The sequence below is a fragment of the Temnothorax longispinosus genome, chromosome 2 (assembly GCF_030848805.1).
Source record: "Temnothorax longispinosus isolate EJ_2023e chromosome 2, Tlon_JGU_v1, whole genome shotgun sequence".
In the NCBI taxonomy this organism is placed as follows: domain Eukaryota; kingdom Metazoa; phylum Arthropoda; class Insecta; order Hymenoptera; family Formicidae; genus Temnothorax; species Temnothorax longispinosus.
This window is the reverse complement of record NC_092359.1, coordinates 6,022,623-6,047,243: the sequence shown is the minus strand read 5'-3', so window position 1 is coordinate 6,047,243 and position 24,621 is coordinate 6,022,623. Positions and strand designations below refer to the sequence as shown.

General features: G+C 36.0%; 1 protein-coding gene across 5 annotated transcripts in view; it reads right to left on the bottom strand.

Moving 5' to 3' along the window:
• Rbp6 (RNA-binding protein 6) overlaps positions 1-24,621 on the bottom strand; it is a 598,266-nt gene that overhangs the window by 571,490 nt on the left and 2,155 nt on the right. For 4 of the 5 annotated variants that reach the window (XM_071770002.1, XM_071769996.1, XM_071769997.1 and 1 more), the window contains exon 2: positions 22,537-22,577. In XM_071770002.1, coding sequence (XP_071626103.1) covers positions 22,537-22,577 — 41 coding nt within the window. Of the gene's footprint in view, positions 1-22,536; positions 22,584-24,621 lie in introns of those variants that run through there. The other variant, XM_071769998.1, reaches the window with a different exon arrangement.

The window sequence follows — 24,621 nt, the reverse complement described above, 5'->3', positions numbered from 1 at the left end:
ACCATATCATTTTACGATATCAAGTCTATAAGTGCACTATAACTAACAAAATATTAGCAACCTTTATACCGTCATAAATCTATCGCTGTGCATCTTTACGATGAATAAAGATATAGATACCAAGAATTATACAATAGTTTGAAAAATGGAAGTCAAACATCAGATAAATATAAAAAAATAACATTCTGAATAACAAGAAACATTCAAATTTTACATGGTTGCAAAAATACTGCTTTTGGAAATATTTAACTACCGAAGAAAGCATTAATATATAGTTGTCTTTTAAGTATCTTAGCCTTTGATACATATTTATAAATCCATAAGACAAGGTTTCGAGATAAAGTGCTTTAGTTGAGTTAATATTTGACTTCCACTTTTCAACAGATTCTTCGTCTCCTTGTATTAGCAACTTGTAGCTTGAACCTACTTATTTCAAAAGCTATGATGCGGAGACGCGATACGATGTTGGTGCCGACTGTACCGGAAGAACTTACGGCAAAAAGGCGCGCAAGGCCGTCGGTACCTTCGACTTGGTACCTTCGGTCGCGGCCTCGAAGGTTCGTAGGTTGTTTAGTTCGCTAGAAGAAAGGAGAGAAAAAGAGAGAGAGAAAGAAAGAAAGAGAGAGAGAGAGAGAGAGAGAGAGAAAGAGAGAGAGAGAGAGAGAGAAAGAGAGAGAGAAAGAGGTAAAGACAAAGGGAAATAAGACGAAACACTATGCGAGGAAAGAGAGGAAAAGAGCAGGCGGGAGAAAAAGAAACAACAAGGCGAGTCCGGTGAGTCTCTCGGTTGGAAGAAACCGAGAAACCGGTGAAAGATGGAGAAAGAAAAACTGGTTTCAGAAAGCGGCAAGAGTATATACCATGATATAAGAATAACAAGTGCAGTAATGTGCATAACGGCGAAATGATAAATTGGGTATCCGTCCGAAACGCGAGCTAGGAATTCAATCCTTGAAAAATGTAGCGTATACGATAAACGCAGACTAAACTGTGCGACTTTACTTTTTTTTCCTCCAACCTCTCTCTTACGAAAATTCATGTAACTGGCTCTCTCATACACAATGCACTCACAATTGTAGACAATTATTGTCGAATAAATGACACATTATACTTCCACACTTGTAAAGAAACAAAAAAATCATAAAATTATTAATTTATAAAAAAAGGTATTTTTTATTCGAGATATAATTCGATTCGGAAAGATGGGATCCAACGTGATATGGAATAATATCACTTCTACTAACTGTGTTATCAGAGAACAGAGAAATCTATCAATTTTCAGTTAGACCTCGAATTAAATTACGCTCTTGAATTTTAACGAATGTGCTTCGTCGAATTGCGGCATTTAATATTCTTACATCAGGATGCTCGCTATCGTTCTCTGACGACATTTCGCGTCTGTCTATAAGTCCGATAATGCAACCTACCTAGTTTGCGGCAGTCCCCTCTGACTGGAAGAAATCGTTACCGTCTGCGGTCGGTGGTATGTAATATTCACGACGAAACTTCCGCCGCGCGTTCGCGACTGTTAGGCCACCGCGATGTAAAGAATGATTTTCTACTAACCCACTTGATCGAGTCTATATATATACAGTTTCTCGTTTTCCCCGCGTTTAGTCTCTTCCCGTTGACCGAATTACAGAACTGAAGAAAACTTGCAAAATCCAGCAACCGGAGTTATTGCCTTTAATAAACGAGTTAATCACCAATTAGTGTTCGCGGAGAATAGATCGCGGCGCGTCGATTGAGCGATAATCAAGCGTATCTAGATCGCTAGCAATGTTAAAAGAAAAAGAGAAAAGTTTAATTAAAGCTTCTGCTGCAATTGAAACTTTAATCACCCTTTTGAAATAAAATTAGTCATTTAGAAAGGATAAAATTCATTTTCTACAATTATCTGACAAGCTCTAGAATGTATTCATCTCTTTGACACCTTAATCAGATACATTAAAGTGTTAAAGTTAGTGCAATTACTAACGTATGCTGTTTTCTTTTTTATTTAGCATCACCATGATCATAAACTAATCAAATATACTGGGACTCGAAGTTCAACGACTTTTTGATTTCCATCGCGGAATGACGGAGAGTGGTGTTAAAACTAAACCATCGGTGACCGTGCAAGGTTTGGCAGCCACTTGTTGAGTAATCTACTTAGTTCGACGAGCAAGCAGCGCGTAGGAAGGGATCGGGAATGACACGACGAAAAAGGGAGGGGGCGCTGGACTGAAAGGTAGGAAGGGTGTTAGACTTGGCGCAAGCATCTTCATTCTGTTAACTCTTAGTTACTGCCGTTTCTCGTATAGCACATTTATTGCATTGTTCTCAAGTTTGCTTCATGGGTATATACACTGTATACGGTATTCCAGAACTAATCCTGTTTTTCCTCGGTTATCATTATTCTTTGATCAATTCGATCGATTTTTCTGAAGGGAAATCAGATATTATTTTTATAATATTTTATCATACGATATAATATCTATATTTATTAAGTAACAGAATGTAATTAATTAATAAGATATTAAATAGCATTCTGTTAAAGCAAAATCCACTTGTAATTAAAGAAAAATTACAGAATAAGCTATTTGTATTTCAAAAATATAATTCACAAAAGTGAGAATAGTGATAATTCTGAAGCACTCGTGCAGTATATAATACTGCGTCCCGTCAAACAAAATTGTTTTACGATGACGACATTATTTTGTATAACAGTAATAGAAGAGAGAATAAATTAGAAATTCACTATCGATGTTAAATAAATCTTGGCAAATTTTCAATACTAGTGAGAATTTTGATATTAACCAAACTATTTTTAATGTTTAATTCAGCAGATTTATTTATATTTTTATACAATATCTTTGCATGAAGAAGTACCTTAGAGTCGCTTTACTTGCAAAGCAATTCATCTTTATGAAATACAAAAAGTCAAACAAAAATCGTGAAAGGAAATTCTTTGAAAATATCACTTCGCCCCCTAATGCGGCGTGTAAAGTGGCCCACGCAAGCTGCGTCGCAGAAGCCACACTAATGACCGAGGATTAAAGCTGTCGTATTCCTTCCACTTTCCCTCGCGCTTCCGCGAACGCGATTCCCAGTGGTCTGCATAAATTTCTGCTGTGTGGTTCATGAAAGCGCCCGAAAATATCAGCCGCCCACGTGGTCAGCCGCAAATTTGCGAGAACCGCGTGACGGATTCCGCATGCATGCCGAGCTTCGTGCCGAATTATGTAAACGCCGCAAAGTGGCATTCTTTCAGAGAGACTTGGCCAAGAGTAGAATCGTAGTAAAATATTAATACGAGAAGTCTGATATATAACACATTTTTATTGTGTGACAAATTAATTTATAAACGCTCATGAAAGATATATTTATCGGTATAGTCTAATGTTTCCGTACTATTGAAGTTCTAGTATATCTGAATATAGATTCTAACTTTGATATTATCTAATCAAAAGATATATCAGCATATTCTAACATTTCCGTATTATAGACGTTCTATAGTATCTAAATTTAGATTCTAACTTTGATAGTGTCCAAAACTTTGAAAGCTAAGTGATATCCAACTTCAACAGAAATGCAAGTAATATAGGATCTGTTGACATCTTTGATTTAAATTTGCATAACGATGCCGAGAAAATTCAAAGCAATTTACAAAGAACACCTGGCATATTTATATATTTAGAGTTATTATAGTGTAACCATGTAGTTTCTAATCCGCTATAACGGCTATAATAGGTACATAATAGACATATTTATATTAAACAAATACAACTCGAAATCATAGCGCCACATTTTATGATAAACGTGGAACAAAAAATCCGATTCTAAGGAGTTAAAACGGCCTGTTGTTTCCGTCGATTTTCTCGCGTTAGAACCGCGTGTTGCGAAAAGGGTCGCGTTTGTCAACGAGAGCTCGCGGCTATAGTTACAGCCGCGTGACAATGGTGTCACGTATGCCCCATAACTGCGCGATGCGTGCGTGTGCATGTCGGGGGGGATACAAGCGTGTCACGCTAGGTAATGGACGAGCATGGTGAGTCCATTAAGAAGTAACCGTTGTTCGTCTAACTGGTTCGATACGGCGAGCGGGGTGGTCTATCCGCTCGTGTACGCGCGTGCATGCGTGCACGTGTCTGTGTGTCGCGGCGCTTATAGCGCCCTATCTAGAGAGAGCCTGACCTAGCCTATAGCGCATAACCACGGCAGAGGGAACGATTCCGTTGAGAAGTATTCCTATCTATCGCCTGCGATAAAAACGGGAAACATGCAAAAAAAACTACTCACCTGTACACTTATCTCATAACTTTTTTTTTGGTACGCGACATATATTTCTCTGATCAACGATTCTTCGATTTACGTCATGAGAGTCAGATATTGCAGACGCAAGCATATTAGGTGATAAGAGGACGTCTCTTTCTCAATATAAAAAAGATACTGATATTTTACTTATTTATGATAATCATTATCTTTTTATGTCAAACTTTAGAATTGATTAGATATGTCAACATAGTCTCGTACATTCCCCGTTTTTATCGTACAAAAATTTTTAACACGCGCGATATACGTATAGAAATAAAAATCTAATTCGCGCAAAATATGAGATATTAATTAATTAATTTGTCATGATTAATAAATAATCGATGAATAATCGTGCATCGGTTTTGATCAATATATACTCTGTTAAATTCGTAGTGTCAAATTATAATCAATTTCAGTAATTTTTAACCATTCCTATAGATACCCACAGCTCCTACTCAATATGTCGTTAATTTAACTTATTAAACCAATGAAGTTAAAATAATACTATTTTGCGTTTTAAAAATAACAAAATGTTATTTAACTCAAAGTATTGGTTTAAATTTCATTCTTTAGTATTTATAACGGTGTAAAGAGTGCAAGCTATCTTAATATCTTTCGGATTAAACGTTTACTTCGCTGCATTGTATACCTATAATAGGAAACACTATGGGAATTACTTCCCAATTAGTGAGTATTCGTTTCTAAAGTAAAATATTCTCTCGTTCTCTAATGATAATCCGCGATATGGAAGGCGACGCGATGCTACGGCGATTAAAAAGTTGAACAGACTTCCGTATGGAATGCTACGCGCCACTTTCGAAAGACGATATGCCGGCGACTTGCAACTAAACATTAATCGATCGTTATAAATCCCGGAACGTATCGGGGACATAAGATGTTACTGTTCGCGGTTACATGCACGGGATGGCGCATTCACATGTTGAAATGTTAAACTGAGTAAAGTGATACCGTGCCAAGTAAAAGAGAACTTTTCTCTCTCCTCACTATATTCTACAATTTCTCTATATTTTCCACTATCTGTAACTTTCCCATCTTTTCCTATTAACCCCTTTACATACGTCCCAGTTGCACATGTTACATATAAAATTAAAACGAGAATCATTATTTTATTTCTTTCCATCGTTGTCCATTGTGTTACTATTTAATTTACGCCGTACAATAGGAAGAGATATTAAATTGGTCATTGCAGACACATAATTCTATTCGTTATTTATAAAAGTCACACGCAAAAGTGCATTATATTAAAATAGAAAATAAATAACGATCTTAGAAGTGTCTAAACTGTGTCATAAGTGCATAAGTAAAAATTAAATCTCTCAGCTTGAAAAACAATGAAATCAGTTGTACGTATAACAAAATCTTTTATATGCACCGAGAAGGAAGAGACAAGATGAGTTTGTTTACGATAACGCAAAATAAATTACTGTCATTAGAATTGGATATCGGAAGCTTGACACAGTTTTATGAGACGCAGCTTGAAAATTCTACCGAAAATACAATAAATACCAGTCCGACATTTGACATATGTTTAGCTCGTAAAGCTAAAGATGACTCGCATTCGAAACGCATCACGTTCGCTCCATGACATTTTCCAAGCGTCAAAGCATGTTCTTCCTTCTCGACGATCATCTTTACCACTGCGACGTAACCCAAGCCACTTCGTGTCAGCGACGAGTCAGCGTAAAAACCTATCACCTTACCCGCCTCTATCTACATCCGACCGCCTTTTATCACGTCACGAAAAACTCTTGCGAGTCCTACGAAGATGACTTAAGGCGAGTTCGTACAACACATTTTGGATAATAGTATTAGAACTTGGAATCATCAAAGAAATTCAATCAAAGAAAGACAAAATCGGTCGGACTTTACGTAAGCTGCTTAGGTATATAAAAGTTATCAAAAAATTGTGATCGTAAAAGAATTTGCGATAAACGACAAAAGAAGTGAGGATATTCTCGAATCTCCTTCCCATTTCGCTTGATAATATATTATCCAAAATTAAAATAAGTAATCTCTTTAAAATAAGGTGCAAGTGTTGAGTCAATAAATTTTTAATACATTACTCAATAAATTATAATTCACGCGACTATTATATGACTACGAATCATCGTTAAAAAGTCACAATTACGGATCTGTATGGAAATGCGGTTATTAGATGACGCTCAGACTTTAGATGATGCATTCCAACAAAAGCTCATTTATTCAATACGTTCTGTATGTTTTATTTGAAATGATTATCGAGAGCAAACCGCGTAAATTCGCCTTTGTTCCTCTCGCATGAGTCGAATCGCGGAAATTTTTCACGTAAAAGGGCGGGCGGGCGTAAAAGACGACGTAAAAGTTGGCCGCAAACGCCGACGCGCCGGGTACGAGGGAGGCCGACGTGTCGTCAACACCGATTCTAATTTAGATAGTCACGGTTAACCACGTGCTGACAATAGCTCGTTTCGGATGATCTCGATAAGCTCGCGCATACCATGTCGCTCCCATTGCGGAAGAGGCTCTCGGTCTCGACATTTTTCACGATCAATGTATGTATGTTGTGTCGAGGAAATTTGGCGAATTTTCGTCATCTTGTTCGCGGACCAAATTTCTTTTTGCTTTCTATATTAGAAAAGGTCACTGATGATTCGCAGAAATATATAATATATTCTGGAGATTAATAAAAGTCATCGAAATTTTTAATAAGAAAATATCAAAAGAAATATCACAATATAGTTGTTAAATTATACACATAAATGATTTAACTGCGCTTACATACATGTAGATCTGTCATTTGTTATTTTGATTTTTATAACTCAGATGATGTTGATTTTATTTTTTAGTTTTCTGTTTACGACGACTTTTTATCGAAAAAAGTATTTCGCATAATTTACTCAAAGTAGAGATTAAAATAAAAAGTGGGAACTCTATACGAATTATTTCTGAGATATTTTCGCGGGTAACTATTTATTTAATTTGATGTTTGGATTTAAATATATTTCGTATCACGTTTCTCGAATTTTTCATCGGTTTCGCGTTTTGCCGACCGTATTTTCGGATCGCAACTACTGAATAAGACAAAACGCACCGAAGCGCGAATAATTCAAATGATAGAAAAACGCGGTACAACAAGCGTTTGATAGCTAATTTCATGTGCAAGAAATATTCGATGTGAATGTAATATGTTAAATATTTCGAGAAAACGTTAAATATTTCGGCTGGCACATATAGCCTTGGGGTTTATTATTGCGGTGTACGGTGCGCCGTGTTTACGCAAGGTCGCCGCGCTATCATTTGCCTATACCGACATTCGGGCGAAGCACCTAGCGATACGCGCCATTCCATATAGGTGCGTTCCAATATTCACTGTCAGTACTGAAAATCTATAGTTTACGTCACGTATACTATAGATTTTCAGTACTGGCAATGAATATCGGAACGCAGCCCGTGTGTCGTTTCATTACTCCTCGAGACGCGATCGCAATTACTTCTTGTGATTGAGAATTAATAATTATCAATCCGTACAATTATTTAAATCTCATGGATCGCTTGATTTATACAATGAAAAGCCGTGATCGTATCGAGCGTTTATTAATAATACGCGTACTTTAGAGGATTTATACGAAATGTGTTGTACGATATCGATATGTGCATATGATATCGAATTTTGATTGTACATTTTCGAAACGGTTAGTTCATCGCGTATTAATTAGCCATTAACCCGAGTTCATTAGTCGTATCGTATAATACGATGTTTATATATCGATAATTGTTTAACTTTCTTCATCGTTCGTGATTCTGTTGATTTGCGAGGCGCGTATATCAAGCAGATTGTAGCTCATTACTTGTTTATAGTTGATCGTACTTTTTATTCATTATTCGTTTTTCATTTTATTCATTTTTCTTCAATTACAATACAATAAAGTGCGTATTGCATACGTGTAACGTCAGACGTGTTGTATAAACTCGCGCAATCGTAAATAACCGTATATTTCCGCGAGTGTTGTGTTGTGTGCTTGCAATCAGAAGGAATCTGACAAGGAAGAGCTAGGAGCCCTGGAAGGCATCGAGCGACGGCGCGCGGCGGAGCAATTCTAAAGTGAATAATTTTTTTTTTTTTTCATAACTTGCAAAATTAATCATTATTTTACACATGCAAGTTATTTTCTAAAAATTATGTTTTAAAACATTAAGTCCTAGAGGCACCTACGCGCTTTTCTTTTAAATCCTTGTAACTCGGGTTCTCATTAAAATTTTTAGAACTTTATATTCAGAGATAAAAAGAGTTACTCTTTCTGAAAATCTAATCGGCGATGGAATATCAGAAAAAAAAGATCTAAAGTTGAAAGTGGAGGTAAAAAAAGACTGCCTTTTTAGTGAAAAATATTGAACTAATAAGTGATTTCGTCTCTTTTGAGAATTTTTATTATAATCACGTAAATAATAATTATATCGATTATTCTACTTATTGTTAAAAAGGTAGATAAAATTACTTATTAGTTGAATATTTCAGTAAAAAGGTAGGAGTCACTTTTTTTTACCTTCACTTTCAACTTTTATATCTCTTTTTTTTTTAGATATCCCATCTTATCACCGACTAGATTTTCAGAAAGAGCACAACTCTTTTTACTCCTAAATACTAATTACGGTCCAAAAATTTTGATTAAAACCTGAGTTATATACAAGAATTTAAAACAGGAAAGCGCGTAAGGACCTCTTAGGACTTAATGAGTAATTATCTTGAACATAGTCATAATTTAAATATATTTTGTATTTTATAGGTCAACGTGGTAGCTACGACGTAACAACTTCAAGTTCTTTCAAGGAATTTATATATCCCATAGACGATGAAGATCAGAGCAAGATATTTATGCATTTTTTTTTATGTGCATATAAAAGTAAATTATTATTTGTAAAACATGGTAGGGAAAATTTATTAATAATTTGTTAATATCAGCTAATAAGTATATACTGTATGCAGTACCTGCACATAAGAAACCAAAAAGCAGAATTAGCTGAGCGGTAAAGATTAATATCTCTTGAGCTATTATAATTAACGGATAACAGATCGGTATGCGTGTAAGCGCAATTACGGGCTTGAGTGAACGCTACGCGATATGCGTCTTTAGCTAGTTTAGGAATACCTTGCAATTAACACGGCATAACTGCGTAATATAATTATACGTAAGAGTTTTCACAACTATCTTTATATATCGTAATCCGTATAATAAGAATATTTATTTACATTTACGAATATATGTGACATTAAAATGTCAAAAAATGTGTCTTGTGAAGCAATATAATAAAAAATGAAGTTTAGAAACTAATTTTTGCCATCTTTGAGATTTCGGAATTAACTTTTCTTTATCTCTCTAACAAGTTAAATAATGACATAAGACATAAGATTAAGATATTACACTTTCATGAAAAATATCAACAAATTTCAGCTGATACGTTATTATAGAATATCTTATGCATATAAATTTATGTATACATATATACTTTAATATCTATCTGTGATGTATATTTAAAGGAATTTTAAATAAACGTGTCAAATTCATAATATTTGATTTCATTCCCCATAGTGCCTGAAGCTATCGCAGGTAAAACGTCGTTTTGAAAAACGATCCATAGCGTACGTTGACGAACGGCAGCCATGTACAGTAAGCATTATTAGCATGAGAGAGATAAATACTGATTAAGATTTACGATACATGGTACATGGAATGATGAATGGTCAGGACCTGTTAATCGCCAGCTGATTAGAGCGCGCAACTGCCTCTAATCCATGTGGACAAACCTTCACTTTAGCGAATTATTAATGCGAACTCTAATCTGATTTACACAACGTTTAGTGATTATATCAATATACATATATTCATTATGTATGTATAATTATAACCGTGTATCAAGTGTCTCAATGCAAAAGTACACTCGCAAGTGAAAGCATGTATATGATAACGCACGTATTTATAATTAAGCATCGACGGATATAAAATCTAAAGAACTAAAGACTTTATAAGAAAGCAAATTTATGAATATTTTGAAATACAAAGATCTTAAAGATTAAGAAATCTTGATATCTGAGATTCTTAAAATCTCATCTTGAAAAAGGCTAAAGATACATGGAAATTAAATATTAAAGATCCAACAATTCCTAAAATTTAGAATTCTAAAACTCTGGAAGTTCTAAGAGCTCAAAATGTTAAAATCTAATCTAAATGTTATCGTTTTTCCGATACTATAATCTGTCAATATTATTCTAAGATTGGTAGAATTCGTGAATTTTATGTCGAACGAAAAAGATCTTAAGGTTCTTAAGTAAACGAGATAACCAAGATTCTTGATTTCCCCTTAGATTGCGTATAAGACTCTCGAATTTATGCAGCAAACCTTTGCCCGCGTCAAAACGCGTGTAATCGCGCGGCTTTAATGATGATGAGCGTTTCGGTCGACTGAAGTTCTAGAACGTGCGAGAACGGCGCGCATCCGCGGCGCAAAGTCACACCTCACTGCCGACGCAAAGTGGACTAACCCCTTAATTGGAAACGTTGAATGAATTCGAGTGCGGTGGGGAAGGAACGAACACGAGACAGGGAGGAAATGCGGGGCAAGGCAATATGACTGCCATTGTTGGAAACTATAGCGCTCCGATGCTGTATACAGGAAATCCTCGCGATGCGCAGCCACCCGCGCTCCTGCACACATCGCTCTCGTTCACGTGTTCGCCAATGACTTTTTGTTTTTGCACAGCTTCACCAACTGTATAGTTATACCTTTCTCTCTCACTACCCCAAAACTTTCCTTTTCCCAAAAAAGTAAATATCCGCGCGGTGTAAATATGAAAATGAGGGTTGCATTAAATTGCCGGCAGCGGTCAAAATTAATATTTGCATGGCAATAACATCATATATATTATGGTTATAGTCCAAACAGTAAAGCAAGTCATATTTACCAAGTAATCGTACTTTCAAACGGGAAAACAAGATTTATCAAAAGAAAATGAGTGAAAATGACACAGCTTGCCGCATCTCTTAGAATAAATTTTTTCAATGTATATAATAAAACATATAAAACTTATCGTGTAATATTTATAAAAATCTTCTTAAAACAAAAAATGCAGTTGATCAGAAGAAACTGTTTAGATACATCAGTTAAGATCGTATACATCACCTTGTTTTCGGGTGATGCACTAATTATCGTTGACAAATGCTATTTCTTATGGTCGTCAAGACGTTTAATTGAATCTCTTAGCCGCTGCAAATACAATACACGATGTGAATTTTAATTGTGTACGTTGGCTTTTGCTGCTTGTCGCACGGTTAAATGATGTTATTTGGAGCTGTTTGAATGAATAGTTTATCAGATTAAGGGATTTAAAAAAGTGACGATAATGTGACGACATTAACATCAATCTTTTAAATATAACTTAAACATAGCTTATACTTAAATAAAGTATAAGCTATGTTTAAGTTATATTTAAAAAACCGATGTTAATGTCGTCATATTATCGTCACTTCTTTAAATCTCTTAATCTGATAAGCTGTTCATTCAAACAGCTCCAAATAACATCATTCAAGGGTGCGACAAGCAACAAAAGCCAACGTAAATTAACAATTAAAATTCACATGGTGTATTGTATTTGCAGCGGCTAAGAGATTCAATTAAACGTCTCTCGACGACCATAAGAAATAGTCAGACCGGTATTTTTTTTTTTTAGAATCTCTGATCATCTTTAAATTCTAAAAAAAATAATAATTGCTAATGATAGAACTTAAACGATTTGAAATACCCAATTATAAAGTTAAATTATTTGGAATAAAAAAATTATAAATACATTCTCTAATAATAAGCTATGCAATTAGGATTAATTAAGGTAACTGCGATAATGCGATAAACGCGCAGCCACAGTGACTTTCCAATGACATAATTAATAATTATTAAATCTCGGTAATTTTATGATATTTAAATACCTTTTACTTTTTGTATCTTGTACGATTTATCGGACAATATTTTCATTGCATTTATTAGTAATTAATCTTTTTAATTAAACTGATTGACGTTAAAATAATTTTGTGTGCTTCCAAACGCTCATTTAGAGCATTTATCCTACTGTCTGTCAAGAAAAATGTCGGACTTTCAAAACTCCTTCGAAAGATTTAAAGCATTAAGCCCATCGAGTGAGAACCGTCGTGGCCGATTCTATTTTAGCGCGATCTCGAGATTCACGTCGCGCGTGGCGACGGCCGCCGCTTCGAGCGTCCGCGCGGTGCAAGTTAAAACGCATCCAGACTCGGCGAACTGCGCGAAACGCGGGGCTCAAAGACTGCCGATAACGAACGTTATCGAGCGACACGTAGCGTAAACATTTATGCTCGCATCAACGCGATCCTCTCTCGCGTCCCGTCCCGGCTGTTCGCCCCGTCCTCCTGCTCTCTACCTTGCAGTCTCCGACGGCCGGTGCCCGAACAAACGATACGAGCAGCACGTGCGTCCGACAGGAGAAAACGACGAAGCATCTGGCGCGAACGACCGCCACGCCAGCAGGATGGGAGAGGAGGAGAGGCGCAGTGGGAACGATGCGCTGGATGCACTCCGCGATGCACTACTCCGCGTCCGTCGTCGCGGACGGATTCCACCGCGATCCGAAGCATGTGAGGCATTGGATGCAGAGCTGTATATATATGTAAACGCTACAGTATCGCAAAACGGAAATGTCGAAGGTAATAACCCTCGTGTTCTATTATAAGAGAAGTAGCCGCTACTATTATTAAACCATTACGGAAAACTGCAATCATATAATTCCAATACGGGAATCCACGTTCTCGAGTCCTCTCTTTAGCGCTAATACGAAGTAACGCTTCTCTGATTTTGCCTCTCCTTATTATTTTTGTACTACGGATTATTTTCAGGCTTATGAGTTCTCTATTACAGCTCTAGCTTCGTAGCTGGATATATAACACTTTTCGTAAGTTTCCAAGTAATAATATTGACGCAATTACGAAAAGAAAAGAACTTCTCAAATTTTTTTGTCAACTGAAGAAGACGATTTTTACTCTCTTTCACGTATAAGAGATTATTCTACCAACAGCCAACCATCGGATGCTTCTAACGTTAACATAATGGCCAATGTGTGCGGAATACCTCGAATACAAGCGTATTTCTGTTTCGTGAAGCAAAAGCATTGTAAAAATCTCCACGTGCAATCTGGGAGAAATCACGATTGCGCTAAATAACGTCGGACAAATCGTAATGCAGCTTAAATGCTCGATGCACTCGGTAGAGGCACTACAGCGAATTGGAGCATGCGAGGCAATAACGGGTGTAACTTGAATGCAAACGTTTCAATTTCGTGAAACGAAAGTGTTGTAAATATCAACTGTGAAGATTATCGCGCGCTATTTGAGATAAATCATGACATTATTAAGCGACATCACTAGCAATGTAATTCCAACGATGCGCACGACGCGCTCCATGGTGCATTACATTAATTCCAGCACGAAAGGCATCAAATATAAACGTAAACGTGCGAGAAAGTGAATTGATCAGATAAATTTATAATAACAAAAAACTAAAAGAAGATTATATCAGTGACTGAAAAAACTTCGTATATATCTCAATTAAATTATAATAACAGACATTAAGTTAATTAAAACTGCAGGGAAGTGTTTTTTTTTTCTTTTTATTTCCAGATTTATACGGTAATATTCTGGACGCTAGTTTCTTTTTCAAGGTTTATGACACGTTTTTATCCTGAAGCTATTTCTCTTCTAAAATTCCATTTTCCGCGTTCGATCGAAACGGCCGATAACAAATCAAAGAATTGCTGTAATAAATCGTAACGCAGGTCAAGTCCTATTTTTCCAATACCGTATTAGTTGTAAGAGAGAATTCGTTGATATTTAAAGATGAAAGGAAAATTAAGCAGTATCATATATATAAATTATAAATAATAGATATAAATTTTAAATATAAAAAAATAAATAATGCGATATCTTCTGTTCAGCAGTTTATGGCTATCACATTTATAGCTTATCTGGACTTATTTAAAGAGCAGAATACCAAAGGTCAGCGATAAATATATATTAGTATAAAATAAAAAGAATATTTTAATTGTATATTATATAATTTTATAGATTCATTAAATAATTGCAAATAATACAAAAGTAGTATATGCAACTGAATTTATGTATTAAAATATATACTTATATTACTCGCAACTAATATTCATGCATGTCTCTTTCAGGCGCTTAACTTGTCAACTCTGCGACAAGCACATAGTAAATATTTACGCCACACTTTGACCATATACACCGCATTATACATTATACATATTCAACAACAATTAATCATACTATTAAACCTAATACAATTAATCTACGATCCATAAAATCGACTATGCGATACTTTGTATCAATAAGCACGAAACGCCATTCCAAAAGCCGAGACATTTGCTTTTCTATTGACTTTATCGAATTTGGTTTGCCGTCTTTTTAACGCGACATCGCGACTTTATAAATCGTCGATCTGTATGACGCATATCTCGTCTATTTAAGAGTCTTTTCGCAATTTCCGATTACATGTAATACTTTTTTTTTTATCTCTGAGGAGCTTCGGCTTATCTTTCGTCGACGCATATGAGGTTGGGAAGAGTGAAAGGGGGGATGAGTGGGAGGGGAAAAAAAAGAAGCACGGTCGTGACGACGGTTTGCCCGATAAGGGAAGAGGCACCGACTGTTATGAGATTCTTTCTAACGTACGCGTATCGGCACAAGGCGCCTCTGTTCGAGATCTGCGAGCCGGCAAAACGAGATGCTCGCGGATAAGAGTGTTCGTCGACCGTGCGAACGACTGCCGGCCGGTGCATACATATTCAGAACCACGTTCACCGTCGCCGCCGACCCGTTCGTTCCCTCTCCGAACTTCCCTCTATGCGCGGAAGTGTTGCAGGATATACAGGATGTCCCGGAATTACCGTCATTTCTCTCGACTACTGGCCTACGAATTGAACTAAGAAGAACGCTTGTTTTAATATCGGAATATCGACAGTTTCCGAATAAGATACGAAGCGGGAACTGTAAAACTATATAGCAAATAAAACTTGAGAAATTCTTAAACTATTTAGATCTTATTTGGTTTCTTGAACATTTAAATCCTGAAATTCTCGAGTGCGCGCACATATATTCTCGTCTTCGGAACTTTTAGAATAAATTCGCAACTCCTTTTGCAACGAAATTTTTACCTCCACGGGACAACAATGAACAGTTTTATCTGGTAGAAAGTAGAGGTTTGATAAAAGTAATTGATGTAAAATTATATTATCGAAAGAATGTAGAACACACAGCTCTTTTTCTATTTTCCTTTTTCTTTAACTATCTTTGAGTAGAAAAGAGCTCTTATTCCATGTATAAGGAAAGAGCTATTTTGTTCTACTATCGACTTATGTGATATTCATAATAACATAAAACTTTAAAATAATATATTACCGCTTTATTAAAAAAATAAATATTCTTTAGATCCATGTTTGTAATATCAATATACATCTATTATAGGAAAAGCATCTGGCGATGAAGGCAATGACGGAAACGTGACGATAAACCGCCGCGAGGTAAAAAATATTTATTAAAGCACCCGCTAAATTGTAAACGACATACATCTGCGAATATTATTTCTGATGCCTCGACAGTTCATGTATTCGTTCACGAGTGCTCCGGCCGAAATTTGCTATACCACATCGGGCTGCATATTTTGGTAAAATATAGCGGAAATAACATTTGCCCGCGCGCCTGATCAAAACAAACTACGACTTGCGTTAATATTTCAGGAAAATAAAAGGGAAAATATTTATTTTGTTCATCGATATTTTGAATTTCCCTGCAATTGTAAAGAGCGATGAAACTTTACAGTCGCAGTTGTGTTGACGACTGTCGTACTATTTAAAAGTACTATTGCTACGATATAAAATCGTTCAATATTTATGAATCGCAAAAATAGTTAAAATAAATAATTCAAATTGTGTGTGAATACATTATACATATATAACTTCACTAAATGTAATTATACTGAATCGTCCAATAAAAAATTATTATAAATAAATTTCAAATTCCATTTTGCAAACGTGCATCACAATAATGTAAATAAATTCTGAAAAGAGAAATATGGCACAGAAGCATCCCAAGTTCCACGCATTTTCATTCATTTGCGGATCTTCTTTTGAGCAGTTTAAAAATAATTTTGTCTGAGCATTAATTCAATTAAATTCGTTCAACATCATCGGTGCAATTGAGTTACTACGCACTTGTTGAAATTAACTTAAAAATACGTCGAATGGGACAGACACATATCCATACGAAATGCGTCATCCGCGTTAATACGCAACGTAAAGCCCGTCCAATTCAACCCAGACCTACCTAACCGTACTATTTATAATCCGCTCTAGAGTGGTACTAATTGGCGTTGTTTAGGGATGACGACGTCGGTATTCTGTGACTAATCGACGGACGTCTCGTTTTGCCCCACATAAACTCTCGCACGCGAAGTGGCGCATGACGAACTTTATTATTGTGATCTTATCGCAAAATGCATAATTCACAATAATTAAAAATCAATCCAGTCATCTTGGAAGTACCGAGGAAAATGCGATCGACATTTGCAAATCGAATGAAAGCTTCTCTGGTCAAATATATATAGTACAAGCTACAGTATCGTACATGATGAGTATCTCTTTCAAGAAATAATCTACGATAATACTTTTTGCGGAAATTTCATCTAAAAGAGATGCATTTGTTCGTATCAAATATAGATCCTCAGTGGTGAAAGATCGATTGAGGCCTTCCTACTCTGAATTACTAAAGCATCATTTCCACGGGCAGTAGCGCTAAGTTTAATGTCTTCTCGTCCGAAGTTCGCGGGTTAACGTGCCCGGTGAAATTTGTCGGCAAATTTTTGCCGCTATTTTTCCGTGTCGGCTCGCGGCTCTATCTCCGTCACTATGCCTGGTCGCCCATTAAAACGGCCGGGTGCAATTACGTTTAAAAATAGCGAGAGAGTCGAGAGTAGAGTCTGTTGCGCTCGATTGCATCAGACACTACCACGACGACGACGACGACGACGAAACGGACAGTAGCGGAGGAAACAACCACAACGACGACGACGACGACGACGACGACGACGACGACGACGACGACGACGACGACGAAGAGAACGAAGACGACAACGACAACGAGGATGACGACGACAAAGAGGACGACGACGACGACGACGACGACGACGACGACGACGACAGGAAAACGTCAGAGGTTTCGCTCGTCCGCACTTTGCGATCGATTTGCTGCGAGAGTCGATAGTGTGCTCGCTCATGTTTGGCATACCATTATCATGAATCGCAAAAAGGCAAAAAGATCGATGCTAACCTCTAATCTCGTATTTGTCACATTTACTTTTTATTCAGAAAATTGTTCCATGAAAATTTATTATAAATAATTTCGAAAACCATTTTGCCAAACGTGAATCGTAAATAAATTACGAGAGAAATGCGATAGAAAGAATCAAAACACCTTGGATTCGCGTTTCATTCATTTGTAGATTCTTTGAGCGATTAAAAAATTAATTTGTTTGCATAATTCGATTAAATGTTGCTTTTTAACGTTGCGATACGTGTCTTTGATAATCTTTGTTAACAAATCCTCTAAAACATTGCAATAACGCGAAATCTGTTTACAATCAAATAAGCAATAAAATTTTGTTATCTACATATCTTTCTGAAATTTAATTAATTAGAATCTATCAATAGACTTTCAATCATTTATAATAAAAATATATCGATAATGTTTCCTACATTTGAAAAAAATTACATCCGATTTTATTTTATTAAAATTTACATATAAAACAAAAGCAAATATGTCACGCCTTCTGTGTTATATTACCTGTACATCTTTAAATTAAGTAGCTAGCAAAACTTCCGAGAAAATTAACGAGATAAGAACATGAGCTGCTCGGTATCGAGAACGCGTTTGTGTTCAAGCAGTAAATTCTTAGCTACCTATATAGCGGTTGTTATAAACCTCCTACACTAATTCTCGGCGAGACTGACGAAAATCAGGCGTAAACTGACGCGTGCTTGTAAGCCCTGAGTAGTGTGTACATTGTTTCCACAACCTCTGGACCAGTCCCAAAGCGTCAGTCTAATGTTTAGATCGCCGAAGATGTCGTGGCGCTCGTTAGAAAAGACGCTCATACCGCGCGTAAGCCGCAAATTTCACAATGCTCTTAACCGAAATTTATGTGATACTTAATGTTTTATTTTAACGCCTGGTATAATAAGATTTAGATAGTAAAACATACATATATCGTTAATCATTATGTGTTAATCATTAAATAATTCCGGAAATCACGCGTTAATGTTACACATATGATTAATTAAACGCGGCATTAGCTTTCGATTTACCTATCCCACGAGTGAATATCTCTCTGTTAATTTGAGGTGAAATCAATCACATTGACGAAGAATACCTACATTGCGTTAATAGAAATTGCATTTTACAAAAGTAAATAGGGTAATATCTTGATTATTTAGAATCGTTCGTGAATTAATCTATTGCGTAATGGACAAAATAAATTCAATCATATAAATGTATAAAATATTTTATCAAACGAAAAGGATAAAATAAGATGAACTTTTTTCCATGAACTATAAGATAGATCAATTAAGAAAGTTATAAATAAGAAATGTCTCTCTCCTCGCTAAATTACACAATTATCATTATGGATAAATTTTACAAAAAATTTATATTTCTTGCTTCATATTTTTTGCTGCAAAGAATTTAACCGACAATTCGGACAGTACTAGTATTATGTAGTCGAGCCACGGTATATATCATTCAAATACACCAAGAAAAATATTATTCCAGCGGCTATTGGTTTTTCTGGAACCGGATATCATATTGTCGATTCAGAGTAAAAAGAATAACGCACAAATTTTACATACCTATACACTTTCGCTTATTATGTATCATATTTCTCACGTATATATCAAGAGAGATCGCGCGTGATTTATTAAAGTTTCACTTATCGCTATATAAATTATAGCGATATAAAATCGCTATAATTGTTCAATACTTCCGAAAGATATTTATCCCTTTTGTGGTTCATGTTTCGTTATTGTTGCTTCCGAGAGTTCTCTGAGCTTGAAAATGTTTAAATAAATATTGCGGAATTTATAACGACATTTTATGTGTATAATAATAATTCTAATCAATTGTATATTATTAAATAGCGAATCGTGAAAAACCTATTAATTACCTTATTGCACGCACCGTAAAATTATCGTAATGTGGCGGACAAAGCACAATTAAAAAGTTATATATAATGTATTGTCTCACAAGGCATAATCCAATAAAGTAATAACAAAACAACTAACGCGCCTAGCTCGATTAACTTTATTCCAAAAACTAAACTAGATATTTAATACAAAAGAGAGAGAAGTAAGAGAGAAGGCAGAAACCTCAACACCGTGAAACGCGCGTCTTCCAATTATGTGGAATGTAAACGGATAATTTACAAACTTCGTGAATGTATATAATACACAAGCAACTTATTCAATGCAAGTAACTTTGAGAACGATACACGGATTCTCCATGAGCTCCATTTTGCTCTATAAGACGTAAAATCTGGTGAGAGAGCTTTGGTTACTGACCTCATTTTCATGTAATTTAGTACACAACCTTTTCAAAACATGACGGCACGAGTGTAAATTAAACGAAAGTTGATCTGCTGATTCATGTTAGACCAGCAGCTTTTATCGCCTTACAACGCTCAACATGGGGTTTCGCGGGCCCCACGTTTCGCTCGAAAAGTTACGTGTACCAACGTTCTACGCGTCCACAAAGTTTATAAAAGTTATTCGTCTACATCCTGTAAATGGCTTGCAGAGAAAGAGCGAATTGTAGTGCGGAAAGTGAACCATGGAACAAGCGAGCTGGCGAGAAACGAGAGAGAGAGAGAGAGAGAGAGAGAGATGGAAGCACGACTTACGCAACAACGGCAAATAACGCTAATGAGTTCGCTACTCGTATTCTTTCAGTAAGAAGCTCTTCTTGGAACGAACCCATTGCTGAAGAACGGTACGAAAACGAGCGACACGTTGTCGTATCTCTCGAAGAAAGAGAGCAAAGGAGGAAGAACGACAGAGAAATTGTGTGTATTATATATTATACATTTCAAATTCTATAATAAGATATATGGTTACATATCTTAAACATAAAACATTTAAAAAATAATAATATTATATTATTATTTATCATTTATAATAATAATTGTATTAATAATAAATAATAATTGTATTCGATATGTATTATACAACATCATTATTACTAATTTCTTTGTTATAAAAATTACGCATTATAAATATATTTGTTGTCAAGCAATTATCTTTATAGGTGAAGATTTTTATCTGAAATAGTTCTATGCCATTTATAAATATCAACATGGCAAAATATAGGCCTTACCGAGATCTTTGGTAATATCTTCAATAAATATAACGCGAATGTAGGTGACGAGAATAAATAAGATTAGTATATAGTATACGCGCGCGAACACCGACCTGATTAGATATCGCGAAAAAGCCGCGGATGTGCATGATCACCATAAATATGCTGTTAAGTACAACCACAATTTCCAACCATCTCCGTTCACCCATTTCGTAATGAGCTTCCTCTATGCGGTATCATTAGCGCGACGTATTGTTATTTATCGTATATATGTTAGAGAACAGAAGAAGAAAATTGAGATCTGTTGGAAGTTTTCCTTGTTTCTCATTTCATGATGCTTCTTCAATAACTTAGAAGTATGTGTCAATTATTTGCTTTGAATGATAACAAAAGAAACTTGTAAGATAATACATAATACTAAAAAGATAATACAAAACTGTCTGTATTTCATTGCTTGTAACATTAAAGTATGTCAACAAATCATATCATTATTAGTTTGTAAAACGGATCTGATAAATTTGCGAAAATCTAAATCTAAATGATGTTATATACACAAAAATTGATTGATTAATTTCCATCCATTTCTTGTATACAATACTTCTCGATACATATTATGATAGAACTGAAAATAGAATCGAGTTCCAGCTCTTTATTCGAACTCTTTCTCGTTTCATATCTCGTTTCTTCAATATCAAAGAGACATTGTTTTTCAAATGGTTACACAGATGTTTTGCGCGGAAAAATATAAAGCCATAGATAATACAAAGATTTTTATATATCGTAGTTTGAGATCACAGATCTCAACGGACATAATCTTTTAGCCTTTATACAAGACGTTGTATAAATTTATAAAAATATAGACGGCATCCTACAACGCGCAGAACTTGACATTAAGTTCTACCATTTTTCACGTATGATATTTCTCTTCTTACATAAAAAGGTAGCAGAGATGACGTATAGTAATGTTCTCTGTCATAAAATAAGGAAATATGTCAAGTTGTAAAACAGTAGGAAATACAAAAACCTTCTATTTTCCAAAATTTTAGAATACGTATTTTCCAACTTTTTATATGTGATATTTTTCGACAATATTTTCCGCCATAGAATAAAGGAATAAACTACAAAGCAGTCAATCACAAAAACTTTTAAATCACCGTCGAAATTCACCACAACTGTCTGTTACAATATCTCAGAATTTTCCTTTACAAATGGCACCAATTTTTTTTAACACAACAAAAGTTTTAAAAAACTTTTTTAAAATATTTTGCAATAAAATTTAGCTTTATATAAAAAGTTATTGTTGAGATTCTACTTTTTATATAAAATATGGTTTTTACCTCAATAAAAATTTTATTATATCGGCTTACCCGCCAATTAATATTTAACAATGAAATGAAGCTGTGCAACACATAATGGCATCAAACTTCATTAAAGAGAAATTCAGTCGTCAAGTGTCCATTAGTCAGATTCCCGTTAATAATGACATTTCTCTCATAAAAAAAGCCGCTCTTCAACTTCTTAATAATGATACCCCTCGACGATGCCCAGCAACTCGTGAGAGAAATGCATGTCGACATATAAATCAGTAAATAATAACCGTGAAGACGCACGGAAGGAGATAATGCTCACGATGATCAGACCGACGTTCTCGCAAACGGGACTTCCTGGCCGGATGGGTGCCACCGTTGGCATCCATCGCAAATGATTGTCAATGCGATTCGATTACGCTATTATGTCTTTTTCCACATACCTGGACTGGTCTGCCAAGATAGACCGCCGATGAACATTTTCCTAGAAAAGAAAGACGATTCCATCAGGCTCGCCGTCCAGTCGCGGGTCGTTGGCGGAAGAGGAAGCGGACGCGGGGAGACTGCCGGCAGAGGGTAACTTCCGGTACTATTTTGCAACCCCCTGCGCAGTCTCCCGTCCTTGGCGGCAGGTGTCACCACACATCAACAATCGAACAACACCCGTTTTTCTTTTTTTTTTATCGCGAACACGTTTTCGTCGCGACGCGCCCGAAGATTGGATCTTCCGATCGCGAACGGAACGCGAGCTACGCGACTTCTTCTCGGACCGGCACCTTCATTTCACATCCCCTTTCCTTTTCGCACGTTCTACACATCAAATCACATCATACACATGATTGATCCAATCGATCAACCAACCAATACTTTCTTTTTCGCACATTGGGAGATTCCATCAGTCTCGAATTTGCGCCGCCATCAGAATAAACCGCGCGATTTGTATCTTATCTCTCTCGAAATCCACTATCGATATGGATTGACGGAAAAAATAACAAATATCCATAATACATGGAATTAGATGTAAATAATATACGACGTTTTAGGTGAAAAATTTAGCCTGCTCACTAACTCACTTAATAATCATTATTTCGATACAAGCCGAATTGATATAAAAAAAATATCTGCAGATCCTTTCAGAAAGTTTTCCAATTTAAGTCCTAAATTAAACACAATACAAAAATTCAGGAAATTTTGACGATAATATTAATTACGTTCGAAACTTTTCCATCGAGAAACAGTCACTCGAACACGTGTCGCTTATCGATCACCATTCTACAGCGGAAAATCTGTTATCTCTTTTACAGATCGATGAACGATCCGCGTGATTGTTGACTATCCATACGAAAAAACGATATATGCATTCGCTAACGGCTTTACGAGGATTCCAGTGTCATAAAGAGCTCGAGATCAAGACTTCTCCCTATCAAGGACGTTGAACGATAAAAAACGACGACACCTAAGCCTTTTTAGATAGGCCGCAAATGCGACACGAATCGCTCCGCGAATAATCGAGCCGATCCCGAAAGACCGCTGCACCGGCTAGCGTAATCTCCGAGGAAGCGAATTACGCTTCCCGCACGACAGACAGTGACCATAATCGATCCACGTACGCGTCATTAATTAGCCGGCTTAAGTATCCGTCAGCGTGCGTCGATAAGGAAACGACCTCCCATCCTTTTCATTCATGATCTCGTCCCCCCCCCTTCCACCACGCGGATGAGGAGCGGATCCCCACTACTGCTCGCTCTTCATCATCGTCGTCGCAAATAATCGCGCCTCGCATTATTACACGGTGAGATAACGCTCCCGCTTGGTGGACGTAATCACGTGGTGGCGCATTTGAACATCGATTTTCCGAGCCACGATATAGCCATCTTCCTCCCACGCGCGTTTGCCCCTCCCGCCGTCACTTCTCCCGCCCTTTCTCACTGCATCTCTACCTCTATCCGCCTATCCATCTAGAGCTTCCCAATTGGAAGAATCAAAGTGGGCTACCATTTCCTAGCTCGCGATCACCGTGAGAAATCTAAAACTGTGTATCCACAGATAATCTTAATGTAGCAACTAGATATTCTCAATATCATTTATCATTAATGTCAGTGTCACTTAACATTTCAATTCTTCAATGAAAACAATCTATCCTTTTTAAGAGAAAAATAATTGAGATGTTATCTCGGTTATTGTGTAACTTCGTTTAAAAAATTTTATCTTAATTCATTTATATGTCAATACAACCTACACAAAATATACAATCAACATTACGACATTTTACCATACTATTTAAAGCATCGGAAAAGCTTGATCAAAATCCTTTACAAATCCTCAGACATTAAATCATACTTATATTTATACATCTGCATCTGCACACAAAAGAGAAAAGGTATCATATTCAAAATCTTCTTCAGAAATTTGAACATGTAATTAAACATGTAGAGTTTCAGAGTATTGTATTCTCATTTAAATTATCTCGAAATGTACTTTATAGTACATTTAACATCAATTCGAAAAGCAAATGTGCTGAATTTTAT